This window comes from Ascaphus truei, chromosome 5 (assembly GCF_040206685.1).
Source record: "Ascaphus truei isolate aAscTru1 chromosome 5, aAscTru1.hap1, whole genome shotgun sequence".
NCBI lineage: Eukaryota > Metazoa > Chordata > Amphibia > Anura > Ascaphidae > Ascaphus > Ascaphus truei.
Window position 1 is genome coordinate 62,175,561 of NC_134487.1, and position 16,444 is coordinate 62,192,004.

General features: G+C 42.1%; 1 protein-coding gene across 15 annotated transcripts in view; it reads left to right on the top strand.

The window, feature by feature from the left end:
- Window positions 1–16,444, top strand: part of CADPS2 (calcium dependent secretion activator 2) — a 516,545-nt gene that overhangs the window by 344,050 nt on the left and 156,051 nt on the right. For 9 of the 15 annotated variants that reach the window (XM_075599918.1, XM_075599919.1, XM_075599906.1 and 6 more), the window contains exons 16-17: window positions 2,196–2,319; window positions 6,212–6,229. In XM_075599918.1, the coding sequence (XP_075456033.1) occupies window positions 2,196–2,319; window positions 6,212–6,229 (142 nt within the window). The remainder of the gene's footprint in view (window positions 1–2,195; window positions 2,320–6,211; window positions 6,230–16,444) is intronic. The other 6 variants (XM_075599907.1, XM_075599920.1, XM_075599921.1 and 3 more) reach the window with 1 other exon arrangement.

Below are 16,444 nucleotides of genomic sequence, written 5' to 3' on the forward strand. Positions count from 1 at the left end.
GTGTGTATATATGTGTGTGTATGTGTGTGTTTGTCTAGTAATAGTTCTCTGATGGATTGTACAGTATGTGAAGCAAATGATAAATGGCACATTTAGTTATTTTAACAACAGTATAGAATGATAATAAAAAGAACAGTTCTTACTGTTTATGTAGAATCTTCCAACATAATATAATTTTTATTGGAACATAATGTATAGAGTTAATGAGCTTTTCTAAAATAAAAGTATAATTTTTCAGTTCAGTAAACAAGTGGTATGAAATATAGTATATTTCTGAATTAAAATGTATGAGCGTGCCATTAGATATGTAATAATTTCTAATTGAATTATGATTCAAAATAGAATGGAGATGCTGAAATCTGCATCTCATTTCATTTAAGCAAATCAAAATATAATGTAAGAATTAATTTTGGTTGCCAAGGCATTCACATTTTACGCAACCCATAAAAAAATAGAACGTCTAATTTAAAAATGTTTATCTTTTGCAAAAAAAAGAAACACCCCCTTACTTTCAGAGAATGGTGAGCTTTTAGGGATCACATACAGTAGCCTTTCTAGCTGTACTTTTGTGCAAAATACACTCTTTCTCTGCCATTTTAGTATGTGTAGACGATGGAAGCCAGTTTCCCTAATGTAGTACCAGAGTTTCTGCTAGTGATAACTGCTCGGGTACTAAACTGTGACTGCACAAGGAACTCCATTTGCAAGGTTCTGGTATCTGGCTTGGTTTGTGTTTTAGTGGCAAAACCCTATCTGCAAGTAATTGAGTGTAGTCCAATTATATTTATTTGACATTCTAGTGTCTATTCAGTCCATGACGGATTAGAGATACAGTACATTGGAAAACACAGGAATATTATTTTACACAAAGTACTGTCAATTTCATTTTTGTTTTGTTTCTTGAGCTCGTTACAGCAAAGAGCTTCTGATTTGAATTTAGGAATACATTGTCTTCTTTGTGATGCCACTAATCTTTTAAGAAGCATACTGTATTTAGAATATGCTGGAAAAGATACAAGGATAGTTTGTATCTTGTTGTACAGTAAATAAAATTACTACATGTAAGCACATTCACGTGTAACAGATCTGCAACTCTGCCTTTCCCCGTTATCTCCCCGTTATAGAAAACAATGCTTCCACTGCAGCCAGGGATTCTGGGTAATTACATAGCTACATGCTGTAGTACAGGGGGGCGCAAACTTTTTTCCCTGCGCCCCCCTGCCGGCTGTCCACTCACTCCCGCGCCCCCCTCCCAACCCCAACTTACCCGCGCTCCGGCGTAATGACGTCACGTTGCCATAGCAACGTGACGTCACATGACCTCGCAGCGTCATTTTGACGCCGCGTTGCCATGGCGACACAGAGAGGAAGCCGCCGGAGCCACGGTAAGTTAGGTTTACAGAGGCCCTGCAGCTCCCCCGGCACTTAATTTAAGTGCCTTCGGGAAGCGCGCGGGGCCTCTGTAAACCCCGCGCCCCCCGTCGGCTGTGTCGCGCCCCTCCTGGGGGTCGCGCCCCACAGTTTGCGCACCGCTGCTGTAGTAGATGAGTTTGAAAAAAGATATACAGTATGGCCATCAAATTCAACTTAGGCTAAGTTTAGAAGACAGATACTTTATGCTATATTTGTATTTACATTATATTGATCCATAGAAAGGCAAACAAACAAAAAAAACACCAGTGAAAGATTTAAGGATATCTCATAAGGAGAAAAATAAATTCCTTCCTGACTCCAAATATTGACAATCAGATTACTCCCTGGATCAACAGCCTTCCCATGTTTACTTATTTGGTATATCCCTGTATACTTTTCCTTTCTAAAAAGATGTCAAGCAAATAAGCACAATGTGTCACGCTTTACTTCTCATCCCCTTTAACATGGGCCCCTATAAATTTATGCCTGCCTTATTACACAGCTCTTTAGCACCGCCTGTGTTAAAGAAGTGCAGAGCCAGTAAACCTTCTCACAGACAGCTCCTTCCACCTTTTTTGTCTCATCAGTGTGAGGTTGGTTGCTGGCTTTGCAACGTGAAGCTGGTACTGTACGTGGGTATAACTAGACATTTAAAAATAAAATCTATCCCTCTTCTTGTAAAGAGATAACTATTGCATGAATGCAAAAGAAAACCACACGGTTCTGGCGCTGAATGATAATCTTTCCTTGCCCCCTGAAGTGTATCTGTCTTTATTTTTCAGGTATTGATGAAAGATATTGCGACTCCCATTCCGGCTGAAGAAGTGAAGAAAGTTGTGAGAAAGTGCCTTGAGAAGTCTGCCTTGATCAATTACACTCGTCTTACAGAATATGCCAGTATAGAAGGTTGGTAAGAACAATTCACTAAATGTATTTATTATTTCTGGATAAACCAATACCATTGATATAGCAAATGTCCTAAAAAAAAGTTACCCGCAGATTTTCCCTGTACGCCATCAGGCACCCACTTGTAGCATGGAAGATGTCAATGTTGTTCTAGTTACTTGTGCTAAAGCTACATTTTAAAGGCCCAATTCCCCCAGAAGACAATATGAGTTTAATGCCTACAATGTTTGTACCTTGATCCCTGAATATGTCATACTCTTGGGAGGGAAAACGAATTCTGATGTTTAAAAACATCATTTTTGTCACCTATAATCTGCAATGGGCTCTGGGGAGAGCTTTATTTTAACCTCCTGGGCACTTACTATCTCGAACACATATCTCTTGAACGTAGCATCGGATTTGAAGAAATAGCTTTGAAAAGGGCCCGATGAACTCTCTTAAAATGCAAAAAAATGTCAATCAGTGCAGAATGCTGCTTTAAAAACACTCACACCACCTACTTTATGCTACAGTGAGTTCTACTGAGTTCTCAGTAAAGATTAGTGAAGCAATAGTAACTGAAGTATTTAACCTTTTGAGTGCTCTGTTCATTCACCTACAAAAGTCATCCTATTTGCACATGTGATGGCCAGAGCTTCCAAAATTGGATTAAAGGCAACATAGCAGAAATAAAGTAACATTTCCTAGTTTTAGTTTTATATAATACTGAAGGCATGCATAAAAAAAATACCACATTATTTTAAAGCTGCAGTTCAAGCAATATCCTACATGTTTATTATTATTATTATTATTATTTATTTTTTAATAAATCAGTTCTGGATTGAGAAAATACATATAGCATTTAAAAAAAAAAGTAAAACATTTTTTAAAGACATTTGTAATGTATTATAATGTAACAACCATTTTTTTATTCCTATAGCAACCATTTACAACGTCACATCCCCTTCCTCTTCTGAAACAGGCTCTGACACACCCCTCTTGAGTCCTGCCCTCTCTAGCAGGGCACCAATTGTATCTAGTAACTGCCTGGTCACATGATCTTCCCCACAGAACTTTGCATCTTGGGTCCTCTTCTGCTGTACTGACAGCCATTTAGTGAACCCCTGAGCCGAATCTTCATCGATTGATCACAGGTAAATGGATCGATAGGCAACATAGCTAATTGCTTGTTAGTGTGTAGATTGTATTGATGCACATATTGAATGGAATTGTCTTTTTTCTCAAACAGCAGCTTGAACTGCAGCTTTAAAGCAAGCGAGTTCAGTAACCAGAGATCGAAAGGGAATTAGACTGTATAAACAAAACTATGCTTCAGACAGTCCCATGAATCACACTAGTTGATTACATATAACAATTGATTTATTGATCTGCTTCTTTTCATTTTGCACAACAAGTTCAAAGGAAGATCCATATAGTGTATTGTTACACTTGTAATCTATATGCTATAACATTAGATGTTAAGCGGAACACATTACTTTGTATTACTTCAGAGTTTTTGAAAATATTCTAATTTCTTTTATATTCTGCTAAATGGGACTGACAAGCTTTTTCCTTACTTCCTTTCCAGAGAACTACATGTATGATGCAGTCATTTTAAATTGTGTGCTGTAAGCATATTCCAATGAGTTTTGATGTCCACACTGTATTTAGAATGACTGTTGCTTTGTGATTCTAGTGATAATGCATGGTCTGGGTTTGCAGTACTATGCACTTTTAACCCTACATTACTGCTGTTTAAAGCAGCAGTCTAAGCTGCTATTTTTTTTTTAGGCTTTTGTTTTCCCCTTTTAATATATGCATTAATACAATCCACACACTGACGAGTAATTAGCTAAGTTGCCAATTGAACCGTTCTCCAGTGATCGATTGGCAAATATTCGGCTCAGCGGTTCACTAAATGGCTGTCAGTGTGCAGTAGAGGACCAAAGATGCAGAGTTCTGTGGGGAAGATCATGTGACCAGGCAGTCACTAGATACAATTGTTGCACTGCTAGAGAGAGCGCAGAGCTCAAACGGGTGTGCTAGAGCCTGTTTCAGTATAAGAAGGGGATTTGACTTTGTAAATGGTTGCTATTGAAACAAAAATGCTTGTTACAGTATAATACATTAAAAATGTCCTTTGTAGTTGTTTGAAAAAAATGCTACACATTTTCTCATAATAGAGAACAGATGTATTTAAAAAAAACACATGTAGGATATTGTTTGGTCTGCACCTTTAGAAATGAGTCAATTTTTGCGTACACCTTTTAAAGAATGTGAATTATTCTTTAAAGTACGATAGAGTTACTATCACCCAGAAACTCCCATTGACTTGGAAGTTGGGATTGTATGTGTGAGAGTGCCCTGATCGGCACTGTCGCAGTTTAATGAAGAACACCATTGATGCAACATAAAGTGGAGAATTGTTTTTTTGCCAAATGTCAATTTAAACGATGAGATCTTTCCTGGGGACTTCCTGTTACAAGCATGAGTGAATCAAACTCGAGTCATTAAGTAAAGCAAAAAGAACACTGCATTGCTATGGAAACCAATATTATATCACAGGTGTAACAGGGAATATTCCTTAGTGACCGGTTTACCATAATTTATTATGATATTTTGTGTTCATGAATATATTTTGAAAAGGATTTAAAAAAAAAAAAAAACTTGAATTGTACTCCGTTCATCTTTTAAATAATAAAGAAATTGCTAACAAATGATCAAGACCGCGTCCAAAACTCCTTAGGATAATGAGCACATGGGTTAAAGCGGCAATATGGGTTTCCTTGGTTTTTTTTAATTATTTTGTATTGAAGCAGGGGTCTTCTGAGCTGAACTATGTTAATTTCAGCTCCGGAGACCCCTTGCGAGATACTTAAGAGATACTTACCTCCATAGTGACGCTGGTATCTCTGTAGCCAGAGAAACTGTGTGCCTTACATAATGGCGATGTTTAACTGTCCCGCGTCACACAGGCCAATAGGACGCTGTGACGTCATCTGGTGTGGCTTACTATTGTCTAGTGTGACTAGGACATTTAAACTGAAAAGAGCCACCGGCACCCCAAGAGGTAAGTATCTCTGGAAACGGGGTTCCTGGAGCTAAAATGAACACAGTTCAGCTCTGGAGACCCCCTGCTTCAATTCTGTAATTACATTTAATTAGAAAATATTTAGAATATTTGCCCGCATTGCTATTTTAATCACACGTAATGCTATAACATTTTTCATAAGCACAATAGATCTAGTCGGTGATCTTGTTCAAATGAATACACATTGCCCTGTTACATTTCTGCACACAATCTTGAAGTGGATACAAAGGCAGAAAATGTACATTAAAACGCAACTGGAGTGGAGATTCTTGAAGTCAGCTAAATTTGCAGCTGTACAATGAAAAAACATTTGGTTGTGTGACCCTCGTGCAAAATCACATGACCCATGGACAAGTTATATAGGTGATGGACCAAGTTTAAAAAGAAAACTAAATAACAGGAAATTCAGGAAAAAATTGTCTAAAATCGTAAAATATTGGCATTTTCACAATATTTAGAAGGGAAAAAAAAGAAACCTATTTAACCTCTTTTTCATCCGCTAAGTTTAACTAAAGTGACAAATTTTGCGAAAACTAAAATGACTCATTAAAACCCGAATAGTTTGCTACATGACCTCTGAAGAAAGAGATGTCCTATTAGTAAGATAGTTTGTGCTTTTCAGTTGTGTACATTACATCTGGCTTCATGATGATTTTAGTGAAACAAATCCAGGTTCACAGTGAATCATTTCCCTCACAAACGCCCTTCCCCTACATATCTGACACTATGGACCACTTAATGGGACGGTTAGGAGTTCTTTGTGCCTTTACTTGCTTGCTTATTTCATTCTAAATTCTTCCCTCCCCCTTGTACCTTTGCCAGCAGCAGAGAAGGAGTCAGGTGACGATGCACGTTTCTTTGTCATTTCTTATTGGATATACGTTACACGGTGTTATAGCTATTTCAATTCATTAGCGAGTTGTATGTGATTGCTGCTGTCATGTTATGTACTGAGTGATATGATCATGTTTTTTCTTTTTTTTTTCATTCATGTTAATCTTCTCTTGCATGTGAATGGGAGAATGTCAAGTGTTCCTTCATTTAGTAGGTTTCTTTGTGACCTGAATAATTTCCCCTGATTGTTTTAAAGTTGGAGTGCAGTTTCCTTACCTCTTGCTTATTTCGTGTATTCTTTAGAATAAACACACTTGGATTACATTTCTAGGATTGCCAGGTGTCCAGTATTGAACGGAACTGTCCAGTAAAAAAATTAGAGGTACTGTAATACTAGACGTGTGTGTCCGGTATTACCTCTCTGCCACGAGAGTTCCCTTAGTAGGGAATGAGCAGGGCTGTAGCCTGGTTCTGGGCATCTTTCTCCATCCTGATTGGCTGCTGCTGGTTAAAGCAGCCAATCAGGAGGAAATGTTAGAAGCCTGGGTGTGGGGCCAAGGAGACGAGTTCGTCTCACCTTTCACCATTGTTTCCAGGATTTTTAGAGAAAATACCTGGCAACCCTACATTTAATTTATGAACAGAATGACAGGAAAATATAGAGGTTTTTTTTTGCCATAGCGTTGTTTATAGGAATATTAGGTTCACTTTTAATAGTAAAAAGAACAAACAAAATTATTTAAAAAAATGACATTATTCTATTAGATTATAATGAAGTGATACTATGCTGAATGTTTTGATAAAGGGTAATATCAATATTTGATTGGTACTTGATGGGGCTGTTCACTCTGCCTTTAAAGCTTCTTGTTTTCGAAGTGCAACTGGATTTCCAAGTGTGAATTTTAAACAAGAAAAGGGGTTTCAGGAGGGCAAATAAATCCAGGTATATGTGGAGATAAAATACAAAAAGTGCAATATGGTCTGTTGAACTGAAACAAGTGACCAACTAATATAAGTGTAACGGGTATTCCCCCCCCCCAATCGCATATATGGCATATGTAAGGGGAACCTACTGTTACCTGGTGTGGTGCTCACAAGAGGGCTGAGCTTCCGCCACGGGGAACCTGGGGCAAGTATAGTATGAGTAACCCTGTACTCGGTGCAGCGCCTCCACCTGCAATGGCTCCCACCAGAGGGGGAGTGGTTCCTCGCAGGACAATATATATCACTCAACACAGTATGGAAAACAACTAATGCCTTTACTCATGCATCACAATTCAACAATTCAACAGGTGTCCCTCCCTAGAGGAGACACTAACTAATGCGTCTCGCAGGACGCTACCTCCACCTGCACCTCCACCGGATGATCCCACCCAGTCCAGTACCCCCACACAGTATCACCCCACCCTCAAGTGAGATAGTTATGTGTGACTGCGCAGCCACTATGTCCCGTGTGAATGTGATATGACTCGTTGGTGCACTTGTTGATTGTTACCTGCCGGGCACTCCGGTGTCCGGGCCTGCCACGGAACTTCACAAAGGATCCTGATGTCGGCTGAACACTGGAACAGCCGTCTGGGGCGTCCCACCCGGATGACTACAGGAACTACCGTCCGGGGCGATCCCACCCGGATGACTGCTGCAGCAACCGCGAAGAACTGAGCCCAAACCTCTGACGAACGCGCCGCGTATGCTGGGTCCCTAACTGGCTCTGTGCAGTAAGGGGCAGGGTCCCTAACCTGGGGCCTGTCCCTGACCCAACTCACTCTACTGGGTGGCTCAGGGCTATCTCGGGCCTCGGGGGCTGCTGGCCTAGTGCAGGGAGTCACTGACTCTTGCACCCTACCTCCTTCCCCTGGCTGCTCCTGGCACTGACTGACTAGCGTGCTCCAAGCCCGCGAAATGTATCTATTCTCCCCTGCAGGGAGATGCTTTAGCCCTATTGGCTCCCTGGGGTCACGTGGGGCGTGGCTGAGGCTCATGGGACTTGTAGTCCCTTCCAAGAGCCTTCACTGGTAGGCTAGCATTCGCGTGCTTATCACTGCGCATGCGCGAGCTGTTTTTGGGCCTCCCGGCGCTTGGCTCTTACTGCGCATGCACGAGGCAATGCGAAATGGCGGCGCCCTGCATCGGGAACCGCCGGGAGCCTCGCAACGCGATCGCGTCCCCAGCAACCGCCAGCACGCATCCCCGGCAACCGGCCACGTCGGAGAATAGCGCGCTGCTCGCGCACATGCCCCCACACCTCCCCACGAACGGCTGCAGTGAGTACGAGGAGGGGGGGGGGTCCGCAACGGAAGGGGGAACCTGGCTACATCAGCATCCATGGACCCTCGTTGATGTATCATCTGGCCCTGACGGACACATCAACGAGGGTCCCTGGATGCTTATATGAGTTGGTTACTCTGAATAACCTCGCTGTCTAAACCACTCACGGACCATGTAAGTGAGATACACACTTATTACTACACGTGTTTCTGTTCACCAGATTGTATTGCACTATCTTTGTATTTTATCTCCACATGTACCTGGATTTATGTGCGCTCCTGAACCCCCTTTTCTGCTATTCGCCTATGGACTCGGATTGAGTCCTTCTCAGGAGCAGCACTATATCCAGGGATTGAATTCATTTATTTACTATATCACACTATTGTGTTTATCCTCATCACCCTTAATGATATTTGCGCTTGATTTTTCGTTGTTTGTTGAATTTGAAACAAGCAGGAGATTTAGATCTGTTTTATATATTCTTTCTGTTTTCTGTGCGTTAACTGTTTTTTCCCCTCTCTTTTGTGATTGCTAAGGAATCTGTGGTGGAGTGAAAGTTGCATTTCCACATGGTATTTTTTGTGCCCTAGGTGGGAAGCAGGCAGTAGCAGCCCTGGCTGGACACACAATATGGCTGTTTAAAGGTCACGGGCCAATAGGCAGCCACAACGTCATCCCTTGTGGGTTCCTATTGGCCTGCGGGATGTGGGCCATTAAAACAGGATTGAGATACCAACCACACAATTAGAGGTTGTATGTATCTCAGGGAGCAGGTAGGGTCCCTGTAGCTGAAATTAACCAGGTTCAGCTCTGAAGGAACATGGACATATTTTGAAAAGGTACTTTAGACTAATTACAAATTGCCTTCATCTGATTGGTCTGTCCTTGTTTGGCTCTGATTGGTGCGCTCTATATAAACAAGTATTTCAAGCTCGCCCTGAACTGCTTACTCTACCAGTAAAGTATCTGGTTGTTTTAAGTGCAACTGGGTTTCTACAGTAAGTGTGAGTTTTAAATAAGATGGAGTTTTTACACAGCATTGTCAATAGTATTTACATCTGCTACAATTTTTGGTGTTGTACAGTGCAGTGGTTGTAGTTTTCCATGACACATTCTGGAAATTCAGATTGCTAGGCTGCAGGCTGAAATAGTTAGATTCTGTGGAGGCCTCTGAGGAAGACTACAGTGGTCTATCGAATGGTGAGGGTTACAGATCTCAGGTTGTACAATCTATGCAATTGTCCAGCTCCTATGTTGCACTCCGGGCCGCAAACAGATTTCCCGGGGCCCAGGACTAGCTTTACAACCGGGGCCCCCTCCCGCCCCCATGTCGACTGTCTTGTTAGCCCTCCCCCATTTCACACCTCACAAGCCCCCTCTATTCCCCCCTCTTCCTATGTATTTTTCTGCCCTCCGTCTCATTCCCCCTCTTCCGCATTCATTCACCCCCTCTCTCCTCCATCAATTACCCTACTCACTCGATCTCCCCTCCTCACACTCATTCCCTCCCCCTCCCCTTACATACACCATCTCCTTCACAAAATACATACAAAAAAAACCCCACCGCCAAAATACATACAAACCCCCCAAATACATTTTTAAAAAAAAACCGCACCAAAAAGCAGAGGTATTAAACAAATAATTTGCCTCTGTATTTACCGGGTAGAAATCAATTTGCAAAAATAGCACCAGATGAGGAAGCCAAAACCTCTATATTACCGAACAATTGGTTGACTGAGGAAGAAATTCATAGGTGGCTTAATAAAATTTAAATAAATAAGACCCCTGGCCCAGATGGCAGGTTCATAAGAGTTCTTAAGGAGCTAAGTTCAGTAATAGCCAGACCATTACATTTAATATTCAAGGACTCCATTCCCACAGGCTCAATATCACAAGATTGGTGTAAAGCAGACGTGGTCCCTATATTTAAAAAGGGACCTAGATCACAACTGGGGAATTACATCGATATTGGGGAAGCTGCTTCAATGTATGGTATGGCATAATATTTAGGAATACATAATGGATAGCAAAATTATTAGCAATAGTCAGCATGGATTTATGAAGGATAGATCATGCTGACCTTATTAGTTTCTTTGAGGAGGTAAGTAGGAATTTAGACCAGGGTAATGCAGCTGATGTGATCTACTTAGATTTTGCAAAGGCTTTTGATACGGTGCCACATGAGGTTTGTGCAGGGGTGTGCAAACGTTTCCCTGTGCACACCCCTGCCTGCTCTCCTCGGCGCCTTGCATGCCCCCCCTCCACCCTGCTCAACCCCGCCGTCAAATGACACGCGGGTCATGTGACGTCACGTCGCCTTGGTAACGTGACATCATGTGGCCCCTCGGCATCATTTGACGCCGGGTTACCGGGACGACTCATCGCTGGAAGGTAAGTGTATTATAGAGGCCTCGCGTGGTCCCCCGGCATTTAATTTAAATGCATGGAGGGAGAGAACGGGACCTCTGTAACTGCCGTGCCCCCCCCAGAAAATCTAGCAACCCCCCCAGTTTGCACACTGCTGGGTTAGTGTACAAAATAAAGGAAATTGGACTCAGTAAAAATATTTGCACCTGGATTGAAAACTGGTTGAATGATAGACAACAGAGGGTTGTCATAAATGGAACCTTTTTAGGTTAGGTTAGCCTAACCTAAAAAGTGGCGGACCTCAAGTATCGGCCCTGAGACCACTGCTATTTAACTTGTTTATTAATGACTTAGACGTTGGCATAGAGAGCAAAGTCTTCATCTTTTCTGATGACACTAAGGCCGAGGCCATGATAGACGTGCGACGGAGCTCGTGGTGTCACGTGCGCCTGCAGCAGAGGCGATTTGTGGCCTGGGGAGAGAACGAAGGGGAGGCGTGGCGGAGGCGTGACGTCACTGAGCTGGTTTGCCCTCATTGGTGGAACCGCTCACGTGACCTGACCATCACGCGATAAAATCAAATATTTTGTCGCGCAGACAATCGCCCGCTCCGCCTCTCTATGGACATCCTCACTACGGTCGCACAAAGTATGGGCGCGGCCTAAATTGTGTAAGATAGTAGAATCAGAGCAGGATGTCATTTTCTTCCAGAAGGACTTGGATAGCCTGGAAACTTGGGCAGGTAAATGGCAAATGAGATTTAATACAGATAAATGTAAGGTTATGCATTTGGGAAACAAGAATTAACAGGCGACTTACAAATTAAATGAGGAACATTTTGGTGAATCCTTGATGGAGTAGGATTTAGGAGTGCTTGTAGACCGCATGCTTAGTAGTAGTGCCCAATATCATGCAGTAGCTGCAAATTCAAATATGATCTCATCTTGCATTAAACAGGGAATGGATGGAAGGGAAGTAAACATAATTATGCCCCTCTAAAAAGCATTAGTAAGACCACACCTTGAATATGGAGTACAGTTGTGGGCACCACTCCATAAAAAATACATCATGGAACTGGAAAAAGTGCAGAGAAAAGCCACAAAATTAATAAAGCGAATGGATAATCTGATTTATGAGGAGAGGCTGGCTAAATTAGATTTGTTTACATTAGAAAAGAGGCATCTAAGAGGGGATATAACTATATACAAATATATTCGGGGACAATACAAGGAGATTTAAAAAAAACTACAATGACACAGATTTCACCAGCCACAAAGCAAAGGGTTATTTACAGTAAGGGCAGTTAAAATGTGGAATTCATTGCCCATGGAGACTGTGATGGCAGATACAATAGATATCTTCAAAAAAAAAGGCTGGACATCTTTTTACAAAGAAACTATAAAGGGATGTACAGTACCTAATAAGTAAACATGGGAAGGGTGTTGATCCAAGCATAAATCTGATTGCCAATATTTGATGTCAGGAAGTCATGCATTTTTACCCTTAAGACAGCATTGGATGATGTTTCACTGGGGTTTTTTTGTTTGCCTTCCTCTAGATCAAAATACTGTAAACAAAAATATAGGATAGAGTATCTGTGGTCTAAAGTTCGAACATGATGTCTCTTTTTTTCAACCTCATCTACTATGTAACTATATAACCTCAGGGAAAATATCATCCATTACTGTTGTTAGTTACCTCACAATATGAGCCCTGATTTACAGAGTTTTGTGGATTTAGCCCTATGGTTGCAATTTTCCCATTGATGACATTACAGGAATTCATTTAATGGCCTGAAATTACTTGCGAAGGTCATTTTGAGCGATAAGATCTCTCTGGTTCTGGCTATTGCTCTATTGTGCTTAAATTAACTTCTTTACGCTGAACGAACATGCATTCACACTGAATGTATCCAGTTATTCATATCATTTTTTTCCTTTCATGCAAAGTAGATGCGAGGTTTGCAGAACAAGCGTACACATCAGTGATTTCACATGTTAATTAGAATCAAGGTCTTCTTGAACAAAGGAGTAAAGAATATTTCAGATAAAGGTTTAAATCTAAATATATAGGACAAAACAATTCAATTATTTTAATATGTTTTACTCATGTAATGCCCTGTAAGGCAGTGCAATACATTGTTCCTCTGGCACTTGAGTGTTAAATGATACAGACGGAGTTAACTAATTTGGCTTGACAATTAAATGTAACTGATGCACTCCTACAATACCTCAAGGATTCAGTAAACATACAGAACAAATGATCTTGCCACACAAATCCTCTATTCCAGGGGTGCGCAAACTTTTGCAGCTACGCCCCCTGCCTGTTGCCCCCAGTGCTCGCGCCCCCCTTACCTCCGTTCCCTGCTTCAAACGACGCCGTGGGGTCATGTGATGTTATGCGGTGTCATTTGACGCTGCGTTGCTATGGCGACGCGTCAGCAGCCATCTGGATCTCGGTAAGTAATACAGTAGGTTGCAGAGGCCTCACGTGATCCTCCGGCATTTAATTTAAATGCCGTGGGGAAAAGCGTGGGGCCTCTGCAACCACTGCGCCCCCCCACAAAAATCTCCCGCCCCCTAGTTTGCGCACCGCTGCTCTATTCACACCCTCTATCTACTCCTTCTTGCTTCTGGTACACCTAAGCCTGAACCCAGACATACACACCTGATCTCACCCACGCCTTGATCTCACCTCACCCTGATTTAATAAAAAAAGGAGGGAAGGGGGGGAGAGATAAGAGGGAAGGGGGAGAGATAAGAGGGAAGGGGGAGAGATAAGAGGGAAGGGGGGAGAGAGATAGGAGGGAAGGAGGGGAGAGAGAGATAGAAGGGAAGGGGGGAGAGAGAGATAGAAGGGAAGGGGGGGAGAGATAGAAGGGAAGGGGGGGGGAGATAGGAGGGAAGGGGTGGAGAGATAGGAGGGAAGGGGGGAGAGATAGGAGAGAAGGGGGGGGAGGAGAGATAGGAGGGAAGGGGGGGAGAGATAGGAAGGATGGGGAGAGAGAGAGAATAGAAGGACACACAGAGACAGACACACACAGACACACAGACACACAGAGAATACACACACACACACACACAGAGAGAGACAGACAGAGATACACACAGAGACAAACTGACAGACACACACAGAGAGACAGACACACACAGAGATACACACACAGATATACATACACACACAGATACACACACACACACACACACACACACACACACACACACACACACACACACACACACACACACACACACACACACACACACACAGATATATACACACAAACAGAGATACACATACACAGATATATATATACACACACACACACACAGAGATACATCCACACACACAGATACACACACAGAGAGAGATACACACACAGATACACACACAGATCTCCTTCTGCACGTGCAGCTCACACAGAGATTTGACAGGGGGAGGGGGGCTGCTGTGAAGACATACCCCTGTCCGTGGGATCTCCACTGAACTCTCTGCACCTCATGGAGGGGGGTGGCCATTATCTCTCTGCACAGACGGGAGTGGGGCTGTGATTACTTTGCTGTTATGCTTAGACCCGGCATCTGCAGCATATCTCTCTGCACGAGGGGGAGGACGGGGGACCGTGATCACAGACATTTTTGCTGCACACAGAAAACGTGGCAGGCATCTCCAGCAGCGCCCCCTGGCTGTTTTTTTTTTTTTTTCCAGTACATCGATTGTAACACGCAGAGCTATTTTAGCCACGTGAAAAGGGGGAAAAACCTGCGTCTTGCAATCGAGGAAATACGGTATTACGATAAAGGTAATAAAGCAGATAAGCTTCTCGCCTGTAAGTTAAGTGGTGTTAAAGCTGAATCGCAAGTTTCAGCCATAAGGCGAGGTGACGGCTTGTCAAATCTTTACTATAAAAAATATTGGGGAATATTAGCTCCATATCTTTTAAATGTGTTTAATAGTTTTCTATCGGGCTCCCAGATTCCTTTGCAAAGGTCAAAAGCAAATTTAATAGTAATACCTAAAAGATCCAATGAATTGCGCAAGTTACAGACCAATTTCGCTACTTAATACAGATTTGAATATATATAGTAAAATTTTAGCGAACAGATTAAACCCAATTTTGCCCCGCCTAAGTATTATGATCAAGTAGGTTTTATAAGCACGTGTCAGGCCTCGTTCAACACACGCAAGATTATCAATATAATTGATTATGTTCAGTTCTTTAAACCCAAGGTGATGATGTTGAGTTTAGATGCTGAAAAGCGTTTGACAGAATTAATTGGGATTTTCTAGATAGAACTATGCTGGGGTTGGTTTTTTACGGTCTGTTTATAAAGGGGGTCCAGGCCCTGTATGACGCCCCTACAGCTTCTCTAAAAATGTATGGGGGGGGAACTAAACCAAATCAAGATTAGTAATGGTACCAGTCAGGGGTGTCCATTATCCCCACTGCTCTTTGCGCTAACAATTGAGCTGCTCGCAATTAAAATGAGGAAAAACCCCAATATTCAGGGTATTAAGATTAGCCAAGAAAATTTCAAACTATCTCTTTTTGCCGATGATATTATTTTGACAATTTCCAACCCTCAGACTTCTCTCCCCAATATACAAGATGAGCTCTCTAGGTTCAGTTTGTTCTCAGGTTATAAAATTAATTTGTCTAAATCAGGGGCGCTAAATTTAACTTGACCAGACTCCGAGCTTAAAATAATCAAATTAAATTTCAATTACTAATGGAATAAGGTCAGATTGCAATACCTAGGGATTTTCCTCACAAAAAAACTATATCAGTTAAGATGAATATCCTCCCGAAACGGCTTTATTGATTTCAGACACTCCCGGTCTCTATTCCGATAAAATATTTGAGGGACTTACAGAACAAAATTATGCAATTTATTTGGGGTAACAAAAGACCAAGAGTGCCGAGAGAGAGGGGGGGGGGGCAGGGGGGTCTGGCAGTCCCTGACATCAGGAAATATTACCTAGCCGTCCATCTGAAACAGGTGGTTTACTGGCACTCCCCGGAGTGTCATTACTGATGGGTAGATATAGAAAAGAGGTATTTTAATTCCTGGGCTCTCCCGGCTCTTTTATGGAATAATAAGCCGACAAAGGGTTTTAAATTTTCTATCAAGATTTGGTATAAGGCCAAAACCAATTACCAAATTGCCTCAGCTCCTTCGAGATGTACCCCTATTTTTGACAACCCGTACTTTGATCCGGGTTGGTCCACAGCTATTTTTGATTTATGGAAGGTTAAGAATATCAGAGATGTGGGAGATATGCTTCAGAGAGGTAAATTATTACATTTGAGTGATTTTTGTCAGAGGTACTCTTTCTCGGGAGCAGAGTTGTTTTGATTTTTACAAGTTTCCCACTATCTTAGGCAGCTGTCCTCAGGTGGATCTTTCCCAGAGTGTACGGTATTCGAAGAACAATGCAGAAATAGAAACTATCAGTGGGGTCTTATCTATATTATTTACCAATTTCTTTGCTCTTGTGAATTTAAAGCTCCCTGCCCACACCGGTATATGGATCATTGGGCCCAGGATTTTCAGGTAGAGATTTCTTGGGAGGACTGGCAAACCA